Consider the following 19,113-nt stretch of genomic DNA (forward strand, 5'->3'; position numbering starts at 1 on the left):
CTTGCTGCCACTCATTATAAGTTTTGCGGTAAGCTTATTTACCCTTGCTGCCACTCATTATAAGTATTGCGGTACACTTTTTTACCCTTGCAGCCACTCATTTGGGCAGTAAATCCGACAAATTCCATGGGGTGCTCCGTGCAGCAGTGTCGTCAGCCCCCATTTTGCACTGCACTGGGGTTTGCAGCACTTATAGGAGACTGTAAATCATCAATGTTTCTGGAGGAATCACTTCCTGCCGCATCCATGAAGTAGTGCATGCCGGAAGTAGCTCTTCAAACTTAACTCCAGGTTCATAAGATGGCGGTGCAGTGAAGACTACAGTAATTCCGATACCAATACCATCACTTTTAATTACCCCACCACCGTACTGGGAAAGTGGCCCGATGATATCGCACACAGTTATAACCACGGGTCAGGTGTCCGATGGGCCTTACTCCAGGGCCGCCCACTAGAATAGGGATTGGACAGACCGCATTATGAGCTGAGGTCCGAACAGGCCCAAAGATAAGCAGAGCAATGGAGAGGACTCGAGATGAGCGCGGCAGCTGCACCGGCACTCATGTGAAAAAGCACCACTTTTAGCAGGGGCTCTGAGCAGAGGGTGGTACATGCGTCTTGAAGTGAAGGTGGGTCACCGCCCCTCTGTTAGATGTGGGGTGGGCACGCCAAGGTTTGTTTGAATTAGTTCTAGGTGAAATGGTTTAAAGTTTTCTTTTGAAAAGCAACACATTTGTGTGTAGTTGATCAAAATCATTTGTTTGAAATTGTACGGCTTTCAATGAATAAAACAAAGGGCCTCATTACGAGTTTGGAGGTAAATGTCTACCCCGTTTCTCAGTACCGCCCACTGTTAGGCAGAATCACCTGCAGTACCCTTTGGGAACACTACAGGCAATTAAGACTACAAGTGTAAGCACAATTTCACCTTTGGTACAAGGCCGTACTACACAGTAAAGTGGTAGCGATGGCTGAGCAGCCAGATTTATCTCAAGAGTTGAAGTGAGCAGTAGAACAAGTTACACAAAGGACCAACTAATACAGTGATTCAAAAAACACTTACTCAAGGTTTCTTGGTAAAAGAATATACATTTATTTACTCAGTCAGTTAGAAAATATTACACTATCAAGAGCAGCTCAATATCACACATTAATAAACCACAAATGCACAATCGGTAAGTAAATGAACAAGTTTAGCTCCACTGAAGTTGGAGCAAAATGGCACTTCAGATACTTAATAAAGGAGTAGAAAGACAAGGTTATAAGAATAGATAGCTAAAATACATTCATAGGCAGGGCAAAGGGTTTAATTTAGCTACAACCAGCAATTCTTCTCAATAGGCCTGGGCCAAAGTCAGTGGTTCAGAGTCTTTGAATAGGATAGCACAGTTTTGGTAGATAACGGTCAAGTCTTTGCCACAGAGTTTAGCTAGGTGAAAAGTTTGACAAATGTTTGGGGAAGGAAAAGCCTTCAAAGTTGAGAAAGTTTACACAAACTCTCGCAATAGCCGAAACGATTTCCGGACTGCATTTGCACAGTAACCTTTGTATTGAAGAAGAGATGTAGCAGAGGCAGTTGTTCCTGGCAGTTCGAGCAGATCTGCTGTTCCTGAGCTTCAGTCGTGGGGACAAGAAGGAGGACGTCGGAAGGTTCCTGCACTGCCCAGGGATGATGCCAAAAGCTTAGCAAGACGTCGGTTTAAGGTGTGAGTGCCTTAAAGTCTACGAGCTGGTTTCCTTCCCTCTGGCTATCCGGTTTTCAACAGCACTCTGATGAAAATTCGAACAGATGGGGATGAGGTCCAGGTGGCTTAGGAGTTGGTTGTTCCCACCAAACTCAAGGGAAGAAGTGAAGCTTGAAGGGCTTCTCTGTCGATTGGAATTTCAGGCAATTCGGACTTGCAGCAGGGCTTCAACAGTCGTCCAAGAGTTGCAGCAGTCCTCTTCCTTCAGATCGTCTTCGGTTCTTTCATTCCAGTGGTCGACTCTGCTTTCCAAGTCCCAGAGACCTGCTTTTAAACAGTTTTCCCCCATTCATTCCAGCCTGACTGTCACTTACACAGCAGGGCGGCTGTCCTTGGCGGACAGTCAGCTGGCCAATCACACCAGAGTGCATTCAGGTCTCCTAGGAGACTAAGCACAGGGAGTTACGGGCACCTCCCTCATATCCTGTCCATCCCAGACACTCAGGTACCAGAGGAGGGCTTCAGCACTAAAACCGCCAAAGGCCAACGAACAAAGGGACCAAACCTGGCTATCACACATACTCTTTCCATGTTCCAGGCTGTTCTGTCCTCAACCTTTACTTCGTGTTTAAAAACCTCAACTACACCCACAGGTTTGGACCATTTGCAAGGTCCATCTCTCAGCACAGGGGGAAGTTTAATCCTCACAAACCCTCCTACAGTCGGTGCTTCTCTCTCCTTTCGCCCATGCAAAAACTTGTCATGAGCAAGTTTGTTTTTTAACTGTGTGTTTCTAATGTTCTCACACACTTCACCAAAATCCTTCCTTACAACAGTTACTCTCTCCATCAAGGACGGGGTTAATTTAGTGTTTGCTCTGCGTCCCCTACTTAACTCAAATGGAGATAAACCTGTCGTACAATGCGGGGTGAAACGGTGAGCAATGATCTTCCTCTTAACCGCATCTTCCCAATTTAGTGTGCTAGCCCACGCCCACCGAATGGCGTCCTTGAGCGTCTTGTTAAAACACTCAACCACTCCATTCGTCTGTGGGTGATAAATGGCACTTTTTTTGTGCATGATAGAGTTTTCAACACAAAACTTTTTCATCTCCTTAGACCGAAATTGCACACCATTGTCTGTCAATATACTTTTCGGAAAACCCTCTCTAGCACACATTTCAGATAAAAATTAAACAATTATTTTTGCAGACATGCACGGTTTAATCAGAACTTCCACCCACCTGGTCAGAATGTCAATGACTACCAGACAGCATTGTTGCTTGCCATCGCTGTGTATTGGACCTAGTATGTCCATTCCCACATCATCCCAAACTTTACCTGGGACATTCGTTACCACCATAGGATATTTCACATTCACATTCGCACATGCCCTAGCACTTTCATTGCAAAGGATACAGTCTTGTATGACTCTCTCGATATGTAGATTGCATCCTGGCCACCAGAGGTCATCACGTATCCTTTGTTTCGTCTTCATTATCCCTTGATGACCCTTGTGACCCAATTCGATGATTCTTTGTCGTAAGCTTGTAGGCGGAATCATACGGTCACCTCTCATGACTCTGCCGTTCTCCACGTTGAGTTCATCTGCAACTCTCCAATAATCCATGAGATTAAGTTCTTCAAATTTTGTTTTCTTCAAAGACTGTTTACTTTGGACTATTTGTTTTAAAAGTATCATAGGAGCATCTTGTCTCTCTGCATCTTCCCATTCCGTCTTGGATATGGACAGTGTCTCTATATTTAAGACACCTTCTGAATGAGTCTCATTTCCCTCATCCATCTCAGATATGTTGGTGAGACGTGATAAGCAATCAGCAGCACGATTTCTTACCCCTGGCACATATTGTACTGTGCAATCATACTCCTGTAAAAGTATGACCCATCTCTTTATGCGGTTGGAAACATTGTCTAGTCCTTTTATTCATTATGACATGTAGAAACGGTTTATGGTTGGTGCAAATTTCCACCTCCACTCCCCAAATGAAGTTTCTGAATTTTTCTGTCGCCCATTTGATGGCCAATATCTCCTTCTCTATAGCAGCATACGATTTCTCTGAACCTTTTAATAATCTCGACGCAAAAGCAATCAGAGTCTCTTTTCCATGAACTTCCTGGGTGACAACAGCTCCAAGACCTAAATTACTAGCATCTGTAGTAATTATAGTTTTCTTGCCGTTTCTAAAATTCTTTAATGATGGTGCCCTACTTAATTCCAATTTGATCATTTCAAATTTCTCTTCGCATTCCACATTCCACTTAAAAGTTTTCTTCTTTAAAAGTTCACGGAGCAGAATAGTATGAAGAGAAAAATCTCTTCTGAACTTCGATTAGTATTCCGCCATCCCAATAAAAGTGCGTACCTCTTCCTTCGACTTGGGTCTTGGCATATCTTTGATCACGCTGGCCAACTGTTTCTTTGGTAGCATAACTTCAGCAGATATTGTATGCCCACGATATTCAATTTCACTGCAATTGATATGACATTTTTCTCTACTGAGAGTCATTCCTGCCACATATAATTTCCTGTAGACATGTTGTAGCCTTTCATCATGCACTTTCTGATCAAAAGTGTGCACTAAGATGTCATCTTGAAAGCAGATGATGCCTTGATCCCCTTCGAAAAGTTTGTGCATTATCCTTTGAAAAACTGAGGCTGCCGATATCAACCCAAATGGTAATCTCTTGTACTGGTACAATTCGTCTGGTGTGATGAACGCTGTCAATTTCCTAGATCCTTTATGTAATTTCACTTGGTGGTATGCTGACTTTAGATCAAGAGTGGAGGAGACCATGTACTTATTGAGTTCTCTCATGTCCACACATATTCTCAGTTTACCAGTTTTTTTCCTGAGGACAACTAACGGCGAAACCCACTCACTGGCATCTATTCTTTCAATGATTTGTTGGTCTTCAAGCATTTTAATCTCCTTCCTCACTTCTTCTCTCATGGAAAGAGGAATGTTGCTTAACTTTTGTGCTACAGGAGTATGATCCGGTTTCATCTTGATCTCATGGACAAATCCACAAAGACATCCAATCTCATTTCTGAAAACACCTTTTAATGCTTCATCACTATTTGTGATCCTCTTGGTCTCCTGGGATTCCACCAGACCATTTTCAATCGAAAACACAGATTCACTGGATGTAGCATCTAAGTTCACTTTAAGATTGTTCTGATGAGTCCAATTCAACAAAGGCTTTCTTCCTGCTTTGGTAATGTATATTTTGCCATTTTGCTTTCCTCTCCTTGAACTTAAGCGTGCCCCAGACCACCCAATGACATCTATTTTAACTCCTCCAGAGGCTCTGGGTCTTATGTCTGGTTCATGTAAATATTCATGTTTCTGCATGTTTCACAGATTCTGTGGTACAAGAGTATATTTAGCTCCAGAATCAATCATCATGTGCATGTTAATTCCATCAACACAAACTGTGGCTTTGGGACTTTCCATTTCCTCTTCATTTTATTCATCCATTATGACGAATACACATTCTTCTCCATCTTCATCACTGTAATTATCACTCCCTATCCAGTTCGTAGATGTATTTTATATCCTACAACATCGGGCATAATGTCCTTTACCTTTGCATTTCTCGCAAATGATCTTGAGAGCAGGACAATCCGGGTTATCTGCCCAATGATCTGTGCTATTGCATCTGAAACAGCTGCCTGTGTTCATTCTCCTAGATTCATTCCTCTGTCTGCGCGGACTCTTCCTTCTCACATTATAACTTGTTGTTTTGGTAGTTATTTTGTTTTTCCTGTCTTCATTCCAAGTTGGTCTGTAAACACTCTCTGGCTTGCTTCTTCTACTTGTAATTCCTGCTACATGAGCTATGGATTCGTTATTTTTATTAGCATTGGTTATTGTGACATTATCTTTAGGTATTTCATGCTTTATTTCAACCTTTTGTAATCTGCTTTCCAATTCTTTGACACACTTCTCAGTGTGTTCCTTGGCTACACGTAACACTGTGTCCAAAATCGGATCATTTTCTGCCCATAACCTTTCCCTTACTTTACTGCTTCTACACTCTAACATGAAATGATCCCTCAGTCTTTCATCCAATTGTGTATTAAAATTGCATGTCTTGGCTAATTTCCTTAAACTAGCTATGCATTGCTCTAAACTTCCGCCCTCCTCTTGCACTCTCTTTCCGAATTTGTAGCGTTCCAAAATTGTACTTAACTTTTTTCATAGTGTTTGCTCATTTTCGTCACTGAGCGTTCGTATTCATTTAAGTCAACATCTTCATCAGGAGGTAGTTCTGGCAGATCTTCGAATTGTTCTTGGCCAGTTGGGCCTAAACAGTGTGATAATAAAGATTTTCGTTTCTTCACAATGCAATTCTGACCACACACAACCCTGGCATAGGGCTCGAATGATTTGACCCATCTTTTCCACGGAATTGCTGGCTCCCCAACTTACGATAAGAAAAATAAAGGTGGAGGTACACTATTGAAAGACATGTTTCCAACTGTTGTGGATTAAAAGCTACTGATATTGGGAACTCAACAGAGTTGAAATTTATTGTAAAATAGATTTGCTCTTAGAAAAAAAACTGTATTCCTTTATGTTGTTGAAAGTTGACTGTTACTCAGTTCCCTTGTCATCAAAACTCCTGTGTGCAATAGCGTTGAATATGACTTAATAAATTTCTGTCCAAAAATTCATTTATTCTGTTCATAGGTCTCTGTGCAGTGCTCGACTATTTGGCAGTCAATTGTCACAGAAAGGACAAAAGGTTTGACTGACACTGTGGGCGTGTCTCTGTTTGTCCTTGTTGTGCTATCATGTATTTTTATTCACTTTTATCACCACTGCCAGGTAGCAGAAAACACGGGGCTCCTATGCCGTGTAATATGGTAACAAAACTGCAGGGAAACGTGAGAGCAGAAAACACAGGGCTCCTATACCGTGTAATACGGTAACAAGCTTGCAGGGCAATGTGAGAGCAGCGTGAAGCGGCGACATATGCAGCCGGCACAAACAAAACGAACGTCGGGAGAATGCAGGTAGGGTGTGCCGAGAACTGCATCCTGGGCAGCTATAACTGGATTGATGGGATTTTACAGTGTTTCACAAATCAGCTGGGCACTTACTTGGCGGCCGCTTCAACGTTCACACGAACAGAGAGGCATGGATACATGAGGCGAAGCTGGAAGACTCAACTGAACGAGACAGCAGCGGGATCGCAGAGCTGCACAGGCCGCTGCAACATTCACAGTCGATCGATGAGGCGGTGGGGCCCAGAAACATCCTCATCGCCACTTGTAGTGGTTGGGATAAAGAAAGATAGACAGTATGGCAATTTTATATGTACCTTTATTGGCCGTTACTGTAATACAAGCTACATTATGAATGTAAGTATAATGAGATATAAGGGGCCCACCGACCGCAACTCCAACGTTTCTGCTGTACTTCAAATGGCAGAGGGTTCTATATACGTAGCATGCGGTTGCTGTTCTGAGCACAGAACACTCATAGCTGAAACATCTATGAGTTGCGCTTGTGGCATCTCTCCCTGGCGTTAGAAAAGGATTTATGCAATGCTACAGGACCTTATCCGCTATCAGCTCATAGGAGCACCAGGCTCTCTGGGAAGCCTCACTCACCCTCAGCTCGTAGAAGGACCTGTCCAACCCATGACTCACTGGGGGACCTTATCCTCTATCAGTTCATAGGAGCACCAGGCTCTCTGGGAGGCCTCACTCACCCACAGCTCATAGAAGGACCTGTCAAACCCATGGCTCACTGAGGGCATTATCCACTATCAGCTCATAGGAGCACCAGACTCTCTGGGAGGCCTCACTCACCCTCAGCTCGTAGAAGGACCTGTCAAACCCATGGCTCACTGAGGGCATTATCCACTATCAGTTCATAGGAGCACCAGACTCTCTGGGAAGCCTCACTCACCCTCAGCTCGTAGAAGGACCTGTCAAACCCATGGCTCACTGAGGGCATTATCCACTATCAGCTCATAGGAGCACCAGACTCTCTGGGAAGCCTCACTCACCCTCAGCTCATGGAAGGACCTGTCCAACCCATGACTCACTGGGGGACCTTATCCTCTATCAGTTCATAGGAGCACCAGACTCTCTGGGAAGCCTCACTCACCCTCAGCTCATAGAAGGACATGTCCAACCCATGGCTCACTGAGGGCTTTATCCATTATCAGTTCATAGGAGCACCAGGCTCTCTGGGAGGCCTCACTCACCCACAGCTCATAGAAGGACCTGTCAAACCCATGGCTCACTGAGGGCATTATCCACTATCAGCTCATAGGAGCACCAGACTCTCTGGGAAGCCTCACTCACCCTCAGCTCGTAGAAGGACCTGTCAAACCCATGGCTCACTGAGGGCATTATCCACTATCAGTTCATAGGAGCACCAGACTCTCTGGGAAGCCTCACTCACCCTCAGCTCATAGAAGGACCTGTCAAACCCATGGCTCACTGAGGGCATTATCCACTATCAGCTCATAGGAGCACCAGACTCTCTGGGAAGCCTCACTCACCCTCAGCTCGTAGAAGGACCTGTCCAACCCATGACTCACTGGGGGACCTTATCCTCTATCAGTTCATAGGAGCACCAGGCTCTCTGGGAGGCCTCACTCACCCTCAGCTCATGGAAGGACCTGTCCAACCCATTTCTCACTGAAGGCCTTATCCATTATCAGTTCATATGAGCACCAAGCTCTCTGGCAGGCCTCTCTCACCCTCAGCTCATAGAAGGACATGTCCAACCCATGGCCCACTGAGGGCTTTATCCATTATCAGTTCATAGTAGCACCAGGCTCTCTGGGAGGCCTCACACACCCTCAGCTCATAGAAGAACCTGTCCAACCCATGTCTCACTGAAAGAACTTCACTACCTTAAGCTCATGGGATGACCTGGCTGTTCGGGACCTGAAAGCGGGCTGGGCTCACTCACCCTCAGCTCAAGGGATGGTATGAGCAGCCAAGTTCTTATTAAGAATCCAGAGGAAATTAGGAAGAAATTATATCAGAATGATTGCGTTGAAACCTGTGATAGGAGGGGCTCTTACAAATTGTATCAGGATCTAAATCTTGAAAACAAGCGTTATGGGACTATTCAGCATATATTAGCAAATGTCCTGATGGACGTTACCTAAGGGAACGTTGGCGATTCAGGCTTCATTTGCTGCATAGTCGTGAAATCCTGTATATTAAGGAACTCAGTATTGAAAGTAACTGAAGATATTGTCACCATGATATTGAGTGCTTGAGGCACTTTTAGCCGATGTCCAGCTCTGCAACCTATCAGGCAGCAAATGTTTTGTAAGTTTGTTCATGATGAAAGTTGGCTTAATAATGGTGAATTTCGCCATAAAATTGTTAGCGGGAGAAACACAGCACTTTTAATTGTGGTAGTGAATTTCTTTGCTAAATTGGAATTAATTGATGAATTTTAGGAGGTGCTGCTTCTTTTATTTTATTTACTTTCCTGTGCTTACTTTTCTTTCCTCGTGGGAGTATGTTTGTTTGTAATGTAATGTTTGTATAAGGTTTTAATAAACCAATAGGTTTTTTTTTTTAAACTGTTTTACCCTTGGCTCACTCAGGGCCTTTACCCACCCTTTGCTCAAATAAACTGTCCAGACCCTAGTTCACTGATGAGCCTTACCCACCCTCAGCTAATAGGCGGACCTGTCCAACCCTTGGGCCCCCTAGTGGTGTTACCCAGCCTCAGCTCGTCCAACCCTTATCTCACTGAGAGGCATTACCTACCTTCAGTTCATAAGAGGACCTGTCCAACCCTTGGAACACTAAGTGGCCACTTTTAACTTGTAGGACATGTCCAACCCTCTGCTCATTGAGGTCCTGCTATAACACTATTCATAGAGTCCAACCAACCCTTATCTCAAAGCGTGGGCGCTATCGAGTAAAATCAAGTAAGTGTGTACCACTTGCCTCGCTCCATAGGCTTCATTCCAAATCAGATTTTAATGATAAAAAGGTGATATTTGGAATACCCCCCATGTTTCACACCAGGATGATTTGGGGGGGCTAGATCTGTCTACATTATGAATGATTCATTAGAAACACTGCAAGCGGCAAATACTTCATGATTCTGAGCTCGGATTTCACCTACAATTCTGCCGTGTTTTACCTCCACCCAGAAGGGGGTGGTAAAAAAGTAGGAAATCCAACAACATTACCTTATATGAAGGTATGCATATCCCTGCAAACAAGGCAAACAATTATGTTGCGGGGGACCCCTGTTGGGTGTGAAAAAGTCTCCATAACCGATGCCCACTCTCCCACCCCCTTTGCCCTGCAATGCACAGAAGGGCCTTTGTTGACCCTACTGTCATACTGAGGGTTATTCTGCTATTACTTTCGAACTACACTTCCCAACCTGCAACACATCAGAGAATTGTTGGGAGGATCCCGCATTCAGAGATATAGAAGAGAAGGGAGGTTTTTACATGAAAGCATTACAGATCTAGTAAGATAGCTCAGCGAGATGAGTGCTCACTGAGCATGACCTTCAGGAACCAGGTGTAAATCCTGGCATGGCCAATTCAGACTTTCATCCTTCTGAGGTTGTCCAATGAGTACCAACTTCAGTTGGGTGACAATTGTATATAGAAATGTAAAAAAATGCTTCTGATTGTCTGCCAGAAAAACACACGTAGCTTCTGGAGTATGATAAATGGTTTATTTAAGTCCCAGGAGTTTTCACAGAGCAATCCTATCTCTGGGAGCCAATAGGGTGGGCATTTCAGAGTATTATATTGACGATCGGACTTGGAAGTTCCCCTCAAACACACTGCTTGCTTGGCTTGGTTAGTAACTATTTCCCGTTTTATTAGGAACTCTTCTGTCTCTAGGGCCTTCGGGCCTGTCTCAGCAATATAATTTAGAAAAGTGATACTGTTCTCTGGGCCTGGGTGTTGTTTATATTGGGTTTTTTAATTGAATTTTTTTAGCATTCAGAATGAAATTTTTTATTTTTTTATTTTTTATTTTCTTTATTGAAATGTTTATATTGTTTTCATATATCTTATACAAATAAGACCATACCGGCAAGTTGGAAACAATCCATAGTAATACCCATTTATAAAAAGGGGGCCAGAGACAACCCGTCTAGCTATCCGCACATCTCTCTCTTAGGTACCTTCGTGGCCCTGTGCAGAATCGGTGGGACAACTTCAGAAATTCCAGATGGGTTTGCTGTCCCATGCTTGCTGGAAGGAGTATGTACATCTGGTAATACCTGTGTGTATCAGGCAACAGTTCATTATTCGCAGGCCTTTGTATGTGTCAACCGATCCCTACTTTGGTCCGAATTGGAAGGTTGGGATATCCCATTCCTTTTGATCTTGGTGTACTTGCATGAGGACAGCACACTAAGAGTGAGATTGAATGGACAGGGAGCATTGACAGAAAGTTTCCAAACCTTTCGAGTACTTAGACAAGGATGTGTCCTTGCCCCCTGTCTGTTTAATGTTTACTTATCAGATCTGGGGGATTACTTACTGAGAACAGCGTCCGCGTCACCTAGAATATCATAGTTGTCTGTACCATACTTGACCCACGCGGACGATATGGTGTTGCTGGACGGTGCCCAGGTGAGCCTACAGAGGCAGCTGGTATCAATTAGATCGTACTCATTGAAGAATTAATTATCAATGAATAGAGAACAACTGTTATGCATTTTTGCAGGAATACCAGAAAAGAAATGGCCTTTACCTGGGTTCTGCAGGACTCAGGCTTTGCATCCGTCCTCTAGTATAACCTACCTGGGTGTTGTGTTAGACGCTTCGCCCAGCATGGCCTCCACATTGTCCCATTTAATGGCCAAGGCAAATCAATTTGCGTCACAGATGAGGAAGATCAACACAAGGTTTTGTCGATTTTCCATCTGTCCATTAATTCAATTCTATAACATGAAGGCTATTTTTAATATTACACGGTATGTATCCGTGTGTCGTTTCACGTTCGATTGACTACGCACAGGTTGAAGGTAGGGTTTGGAAGAGGGTCCTTATTTTACCAGACTGTGTACCAATAAAAGGTCTTCGATTCGAGCTTGGTCTTGTATCCCTGTGTGAACATTGGAGATAATGTTGGAGTATTGTAAACTATTAGATCCCCAAGTGAAATCCTTGTATCTGGATCTTTCCAATGCTATGATGCCGCTGCCCAGAGGTCCGATGAAGGAATTTAGAAAATGCACAGAACTGCTCCTGAAGGATTGTGAACAGACTGCTGGTAATTTGATTTCCGACTGGTGGCCAGTTAAGAAGAGACTGTTCGAATATGATTGGCGACAGATAATTTGGAGAGCCAGGGCGTTCAAACTGTACAGGACTCTGTCACTTTGCGATAAGAAACTGGGGGCAGTACCCTTATACCTAGTAAAGTTTCCGAATGCATACAGGCGCTGTCAAATCCTAATGTTTAGACTAAACCTTCTCCCGGCGGGGGAGGTACGTCAGATAAGATCTACAGCCAGTAAAGAAACAGTTGCGTCCTGTGATAAGTGTAATATGGAGGGATTGGTACAGACGAAGGGGCCCATTATAATGGCCTGTGGTTCCATACGGAAGGAGAGAACAGTGTTGTTGGGGCCATATGTTCATGATTTGATGTACTCAAATTTAAATTAATAGCTTTATAGAGTAACAAGTGGTGAAGATACCTCTATGACAATGATTACCGTTGAACTACTGATCCATGCAGGAATTGTAAGACTTAGATATTGGTACTTTGAAATGTATGAGTATTTTCGATGCTGGATTTCTGATCTGATAAGGCTTTTTGATGTCATTGGTTTTAGGTTTTTATGTTTTATCCATTTGTGTAATTGTAAAGTGTATAGATATGTGTGGAACTTGTGTAAGGATGCCTTGTGCATCTAATATCACACACAAGAAAGTGCTACATAAACAAAGGGTTAGTATGGAAACACACGCCTTTAGCAAGCAGCTTTTAAGAATAACCTGCTGCCACGCCCACCCACGCCTGAAAAACAGCTCTGTCACCTACTCCCTGCGGCAAAAACCTCATCAGCCAACTGGGCTAAAAGCCGGGCCACTGCCCTGACCTCGGTGGCTGCAACCAAACCCACAGAAAGCTCAGTACCCTGCGGGGCGGTCCCACCCACCCCCAGGTGCTAAAAGGTCATGTAATTATGATGCTTAAGTTATGCATTCAGGCCACATTTACTAAAGAGCAACCTGAAATACTTGTGTGGGAAAAGTCAGAAACACCACTTAAGTTCAAGTTGTAAAGAATTATTTGTACAGGCCAACACAGGCATCCGATGAAGCAAAGTTGCTTTAGAAGTTTGCAAGCGCACTAGCCTAGTGCGGGGGCATGCAGCAGTAGGCACTGTGTGTTTGTGTCAAGTGCAAAACTGTAGTGTTGAAAACACAGCTAATCCAAAAGCTACAGGAAGTGATACATTTGTGAACAAATAAGTGCCAGGGCCCAAATATTTTCTAGCATGCCCGTGCCACGTCGGGGTGGCATCACAGACCTTCCTCTCCCCCCCCCTACCCCCACAGTGTTAACATACTTGGGGTTGCAGCTGTAACTCACATCGGCTCATTGGACGTGATGTATACTACCCATGGCAGATGTGTGATTTACAAATACCAAGCAAAATAACATAACCTATCATAGTATTTGTGTCTTGAAATAAGACATTTTCAGCCTGATTCATGGAATTATTTGCGTGAAAAACGCAGATTTGCGTGCCTTTCTGCCCGAAAATCCCTTTTTGAATCCCTGTTTTTCACGCATATAATTCCATGAGTCAGGCTACAAATGTTTTACTGCTTCTTTAAACCCATCTTCCTCATTATACATTTCTTCTGATTCCCTAGGTGGCAAGGGGAACATTTTGACCACCTAGCCACATAAAATAGAGAAAAGTGCTTTCTACATATAGTAACAAGAAGGACAAATGCAGTCAAAAGGCCTCATCACGAGTCGGGCGGTAACGCCGACGCTATTAGCGCCAGTGCTAATAGCCCTACCGCCGAACCCCCTGGCGCTAATAGCGCCGGATCATGGGTTCGGCGGAACGGGTATTGCCCATTCCCCATTGGGCTCAATGGGGAAATTTCGCGCTCTTACCGCTGGCGGATTTCCCGCCGTTGGTAAGAGCTGGAAATTTCGGCAGATTTCCCCCCAGCTAAGAGCTGGGGGGCAATCAGCTGAAGCCGTGATTTGGCGGACCCTTAAATGCGGCGGTAATAGTGCTACCGCCGCATTTAAGGGTTACCGCCAAACTCGTGATGAGGCCCAAAATCATTACTGAACTGATTAACTTGTCTGTCAAGAGCCGCAACTTTATCTTCTCAGCACAGGCATTCCTCCTTGGCAGTGGCTTTTTCCCTGTCCTTTCCTCTCCGCTGGTGCTGCTGGCTGCTGCCTGTCCTGGTATGAGGTATGTCGTATTTGTGTACAATGCCAAGAGAGTGGGCACTGTGTGGTCCATGGTGGTGAGGGCGAGAAAATGCAGATAGGTGTTCCAGACGTAGGAAGGCAAGGAAAGGGGCATCCAGGCGGTTTGCCCCCATTGCGAGAAACGGTTGGTGCAAAGGTAACAGGGTAGGAGAAGGTGTACACGGAAGGGGCCTGGCAGGAGGTGTGAGGGCCTCGTGAGAGGATCAGAAGGGGGGAAATAGTGGGGCATGAGAGTCTCCCCCATGAGTCATGGCAAGGGACAGAAGGCACGGAGAGAGCAATGTGGATAAATCATGCTGCCATTAATCACAGTAGCAGAGCACCACTAATATCATGTAGGCACACTAGAGCGATGTGTTGGCATGACCCGCGCAAGCGCCCAGCGCTGCCAGCCTTCCGGCTCATTGTTATTCAAGAAACAGGATAACTACTACAGCAAACCCGGCATGCATGACTCACACTGTTGTTGCATGTTCTGTGGCGAAGACTGAAAAGTGCAACAAAAAAGCACTTGGCACAGCCTGTTTTCTTGCAACCCTACAAAGGATCCAGCTGCATTAACCCTGTATTTCACCAGTATCATAAATAATGTATCTTAACCCTCTTTCTCCTAATTTTTAGACTTGAGGAGAGAGGTGGCTATACAATACATTGGGAAAGAGAGAAGGGAAGAGTTACTGCTGTTTTACTCCATTGTTTTTAAAAGTAGAACTTTGTTTGCCATTGCCAGGGCCTCTTGGTGTTGAGAACTGTCTTGAATGTCCTCCTCCAATATGAGTCATTGGCACATTGCACAACATACCATGCACATGGACATGGATGTAATGGAAGGTGGTCTAGCTTATCCAATTCCTACCTCTAACTCTAACTCAACTAAATCTAATTACAATTTCTTCCTCTAACTTAATTAAATCCAATTTCAATTTCTACCTCTCACTCAACTAAACCCATTTCAATGTTCACCTCTCCCTCAACGAATTCCCATCTCAATGTCTACCTCTCCCTCAAGTAAATCCTATTTCATATTCTACCTCATCCTCAACTAATTCCCATTTCAATTTCTACATCTCCATCAACCATATCCTTTCAAATGGTCAACCTCTCCCCAATGAAATGCCTTTCCATTTTCCACATCTCCCACTGCCTACAAGATTGATCACAAACTCCAACCATCCATGGCTTATTTGATAAACTTTGAGGTCGAGCTTGCGAACCACTGTACTCAAACCTCGAAGGATGCCCTAACTAACTAGCAACCAATCTCAAACACCCAATACCTGGTAAACAACTAGAAAGCTGCGTCTACGAACAAATCCTGGAACATGTAGAAAACAATTGGATACTAGACCAGGCACAAGTTGGTTTCAGACCCATGAGAGGAATGGAAACTGCATTACTATCTCTATGGGATGATCTAAAAACCAATGCAGATTGCAACGGCAAATCAGCACTAATGAGACTCAGCAGCTTTCGACACGGTTCACCACGAAACACTCATCAAAAGACTCAAATGTATTGGAATCGGCAGCAGTGCACTCCACTGGCGCAAATCCTTCTTGACTGGAAGAAGGGAAACAACTTGGATAGCATCATTTGAGTCAGAACCTCGTAAAACAACATGTGGAGTCCCACGGGGCTCACGGCTATCAACACTACTCTTAAACATCTACATGACCACTGATTAACCGCATTCAAAAAATGGCCTCACCTGTTACAACTACGCAGTTGTCCCTCAAATCATCTACAAAATCAACGCCATCGAAGAACAAAATCCAACCTTTAGGAACTGCCTCAATGAATTAAACCAGTGGATGAGCAGCATGATCACACCCAATGACCCGTTGAACAATCATGACATTCCATGGCCTACCAAACTGGGAAGCCCACCAGAACCATCCAAAGTGGTCAAAAATCTCAGAATAATAATGGACAACGAACCAACACTAGAACCACCGCAGTAGTTAAGAAATGCTTCTTCCACTTACCCACAATCAAGAGGAGTCTCCCCTTCTACACCTTCCTACACAGAACACTCACCAAAATGTCTCTCCTTATGTCAAGAATAGGCTACGCCAACAAAATCTATTTTGGAATGCCAGCATACCTTTTGAGAAAACTAACACAAACACAGAACACAGCAGCAAGAATACTCCTCAGACTCACTAAGGGAAAACACATCACACCAGCACTGAGAACACTACAAGTCAAAAAACAAATCTTTAAAACACTCTGCCTATCACAAAGGGGAAATCCACGGCTAAGGAGCGGAATTCATACAGGGAAAAATTCCATCTACAAACTGACACGAACACTACGGTCCGGCAATGACATTCGCCTCGTACCAAAACATATGCAACACACACATTTGGGGGGACCAGCATTCTTCTGCGTTGCTCTGAGACTTTGGAACTTGCTCCCAAAGGAAATATGAACAACAGAAGATCACCTAAAATTCGGGAAACTGTTAAAAACATGGCTCTTTCACTCACCAACCTAAAAAGGGAACACCGGCGAAGGAAAACCACCAACGCAACACAATACGAAACTCAGAAACTGGATCTCCCTGAGAAATAAAACACTCAAAACCAACACCGACTGTCATGTTCTGGATTCCGGATTAACCCAACGGATCAACCCGATGCACAGAAAAAGACTCACACAACCGCTGACTAACTCTACTTACTCTCCACAACACCGAAGGCAAACATAAACCACCCATATACAACCACCACACAACCCCGATCCACTGAAACAAACCAGGATACAGTGAATGTGTTTTCCGAACTGAAGCTACCAACAACACATCCATGCTCTCTTGCCCGTTTCCCTCTCAATTCCACTAACTAACCCTCCCAACCCCCTTCCTTTTTAGATCCACTTGGGTGCCTGGAGACCATGAAAATGGTGCAAAGTAGAAATCACAATAACATAACAAAATGTGATATTTATGTGTGTTTCATGGTTATTTTATTTTGTATGGATGTAATGAATATTTGTAGATGGTTGTGTGAAAAGTGTATAGACTAGAACACATTTTATAAATACATACAACTGCACTGTTACTTTGGTAACTGTGCAGGTGCATTCCCTGTTGGCTGGCTGCACGGGGTACCAAACACTGGATAAGTGGCACTTGGATGCTTAGCAGAGGAACCCCTGATTTGTAGCTGCAAAATTGATTGGTCACAGGTGCATCTGCTTCAGTAACCGGCACATCTTTACTTGGGAAGGGCGGATAAAGGGTAGATTCAATGGAAGTGCAGTGCTTACCACTGAAACGAGGAATGTGGATTGCTCAGCACAGTGGTGGAGCTAGGGTGGAGGGGGGGAGGCAGCCACCTCCATGGCTCCCCGTGCTTCCCAATGCGTCCCTCCAGCCTCCCACTGGCATCCTATTATCTACCCCCGCTATTGGCTCAGCAAAGGCACTTTGAGTCACAACGAATTACTGATAGAGATCGTAATACTTGACAATGGTTTCTAGTGCACTGTGGCTTGGTTGATAGTTAGGACTTTGCCTAAGTCTGGCGTGTTCCCCCAATGCTTTGGCAAGTGGGAAAGCACACTCGCCCAAGTATTAGCGGAACACGCCAGGCTCAGCACAAGACCGAGGGGTCGATTCTGAGGAGCTTCCAAATGTAAGACTTTGATATAGAAAGAATTGTGGTGTAGGGGCATGAAAGCCTTGGTTTTGCACGTGCCTGAGTTACGTCTTGAGAACAGCCCTAGCAACCATCGGGAATGCAGGGCAGCCACATGGAAGGGATTCTCCTCTCAGCAGCACTGGTTTAGCACGACAAATAAACCCTTTTAGGTACGGTTAAACTCCAGTACAAACTTTTTACTTTTGTAAATATAGCATTTCTTAGACTGCAGCACCACTTTTCTAGTTTAATTAAAGTTTAACAAAACGTTCTTAAATTAGAAAAGTGGTAATCTTTTGAGAAATGCTTGCGATGCCACTGGAGCACGTTTCCCCCACAACGAGAGATTTTAGCAGCTTTTGCTGCTGGAAAGCACGACATCTCCCCTCCAAATTTCCCACCCACTTCACAATAGTGGTGCTGGAAACTGAAGGACAAAATGTCGTATTTCCACACTCATTTGATCATGAGCTCAGAATCGGCCCCCCAAGCAAAGTCTTCCCATCAACAAAGCGAAAAGAAAGAAACTGTTCAGACCATGGCAAATGCAGCATGCGGCTGGTGGACCAGGAGGCTTTGGGGGGTGAAAGGGAGGTTTTACCTGTTCCCCTGAGGAGGACAACCAGCAAGGGCGCCAAGAGGAGATTCATTTCTGAAGTCGCAGTGGAGGAGCAGCAGGAACCTGAAGTCGACCTTTCCGCCGCAGGAGCGTCAGCAAAGCAACAGGAGCCTTCAGGGAGACCGGTGGATGCGCTCAGACACACCCTCACCCTCAGGAGTGACAGCAGCACAGACCTCCCGCCTTTATACAGTGTCTGGAAATACCAGGGTGAGGAAGGGACGAGTGACGGGCAGGGAGGGGAGAGGAAGGGTAACTGAGGAGACAGTGGGGAGGCTCCACTGATGGGGAGGGGAGAAACAGAAGTCTTTGAAAGCCACTGTTCCATCATTACCGGGTGCAGGACACTGATATTTGATATATAACATATGCATCACCATCAAACATTCTGAATTGGGAAATATCGCATTTCCAAAAAAAGACATAAAAACATTTCCATAAAAGTGTTTTTTTTGTAAGCCAAAATTAATTCAAGTAATAGATCACGCAGATATATAACAGGGCATATTTGATGAGGAAACATACATCATTATGGGGTTCATGGCCTTGATGCCCAATACACAGGGTGCCCTCAATCCAGAGCGTAAGACAGTGTTAATTTATATATAACTTACCCATCATTATACCGCAGAGGGAAGTGATATCTGATCTATACTGCATACGTCACCACTGAGGGCTATTTTACATCCATCAT

General features: G+C 44.4%; 1 protein-coding gene across 1 annotated transcript in view; it reads right to left on the reverse strand.

The window, feature by feature from the left end:
• Positions 1-18,615, reverse strand: part of LOC138503200 (uromodulin-like) — a 213,831-nt gene extending 195,216 nt beyond the window's left edge. Inside the window, exon 1 of the mRNA XM_069622758.1 lies at positions 18,402-18,615. Within this exon, the coding sequence (XP_069478859.1) occupies positions 18,402-18,450 (49 nt within the window). The 5' untranslated portion in view covers positions 18,451-18,615. The remainder of the gene's footprint in view (positions 1-18,401) is intronic.
• Between the last annotated feature and the right edge of the window lie 498 nt (positions 18,616-19,113).

Source organism: Ambystoma mexicanum, chromosome 11 (assembly GCF_040938575.1).
Source record: "Ambystoma mexicanum isolate Mex_15411 chromosome 11, UKY_AmexF1_1, whole genome shotgun sequence".
Taxonomy (NCBI): Eukaryota; Metazoa; Chordata; class Amphibia; order Caudata; family Ambystomatidae; genus Ambystoma; species Ambystoma mexicanum.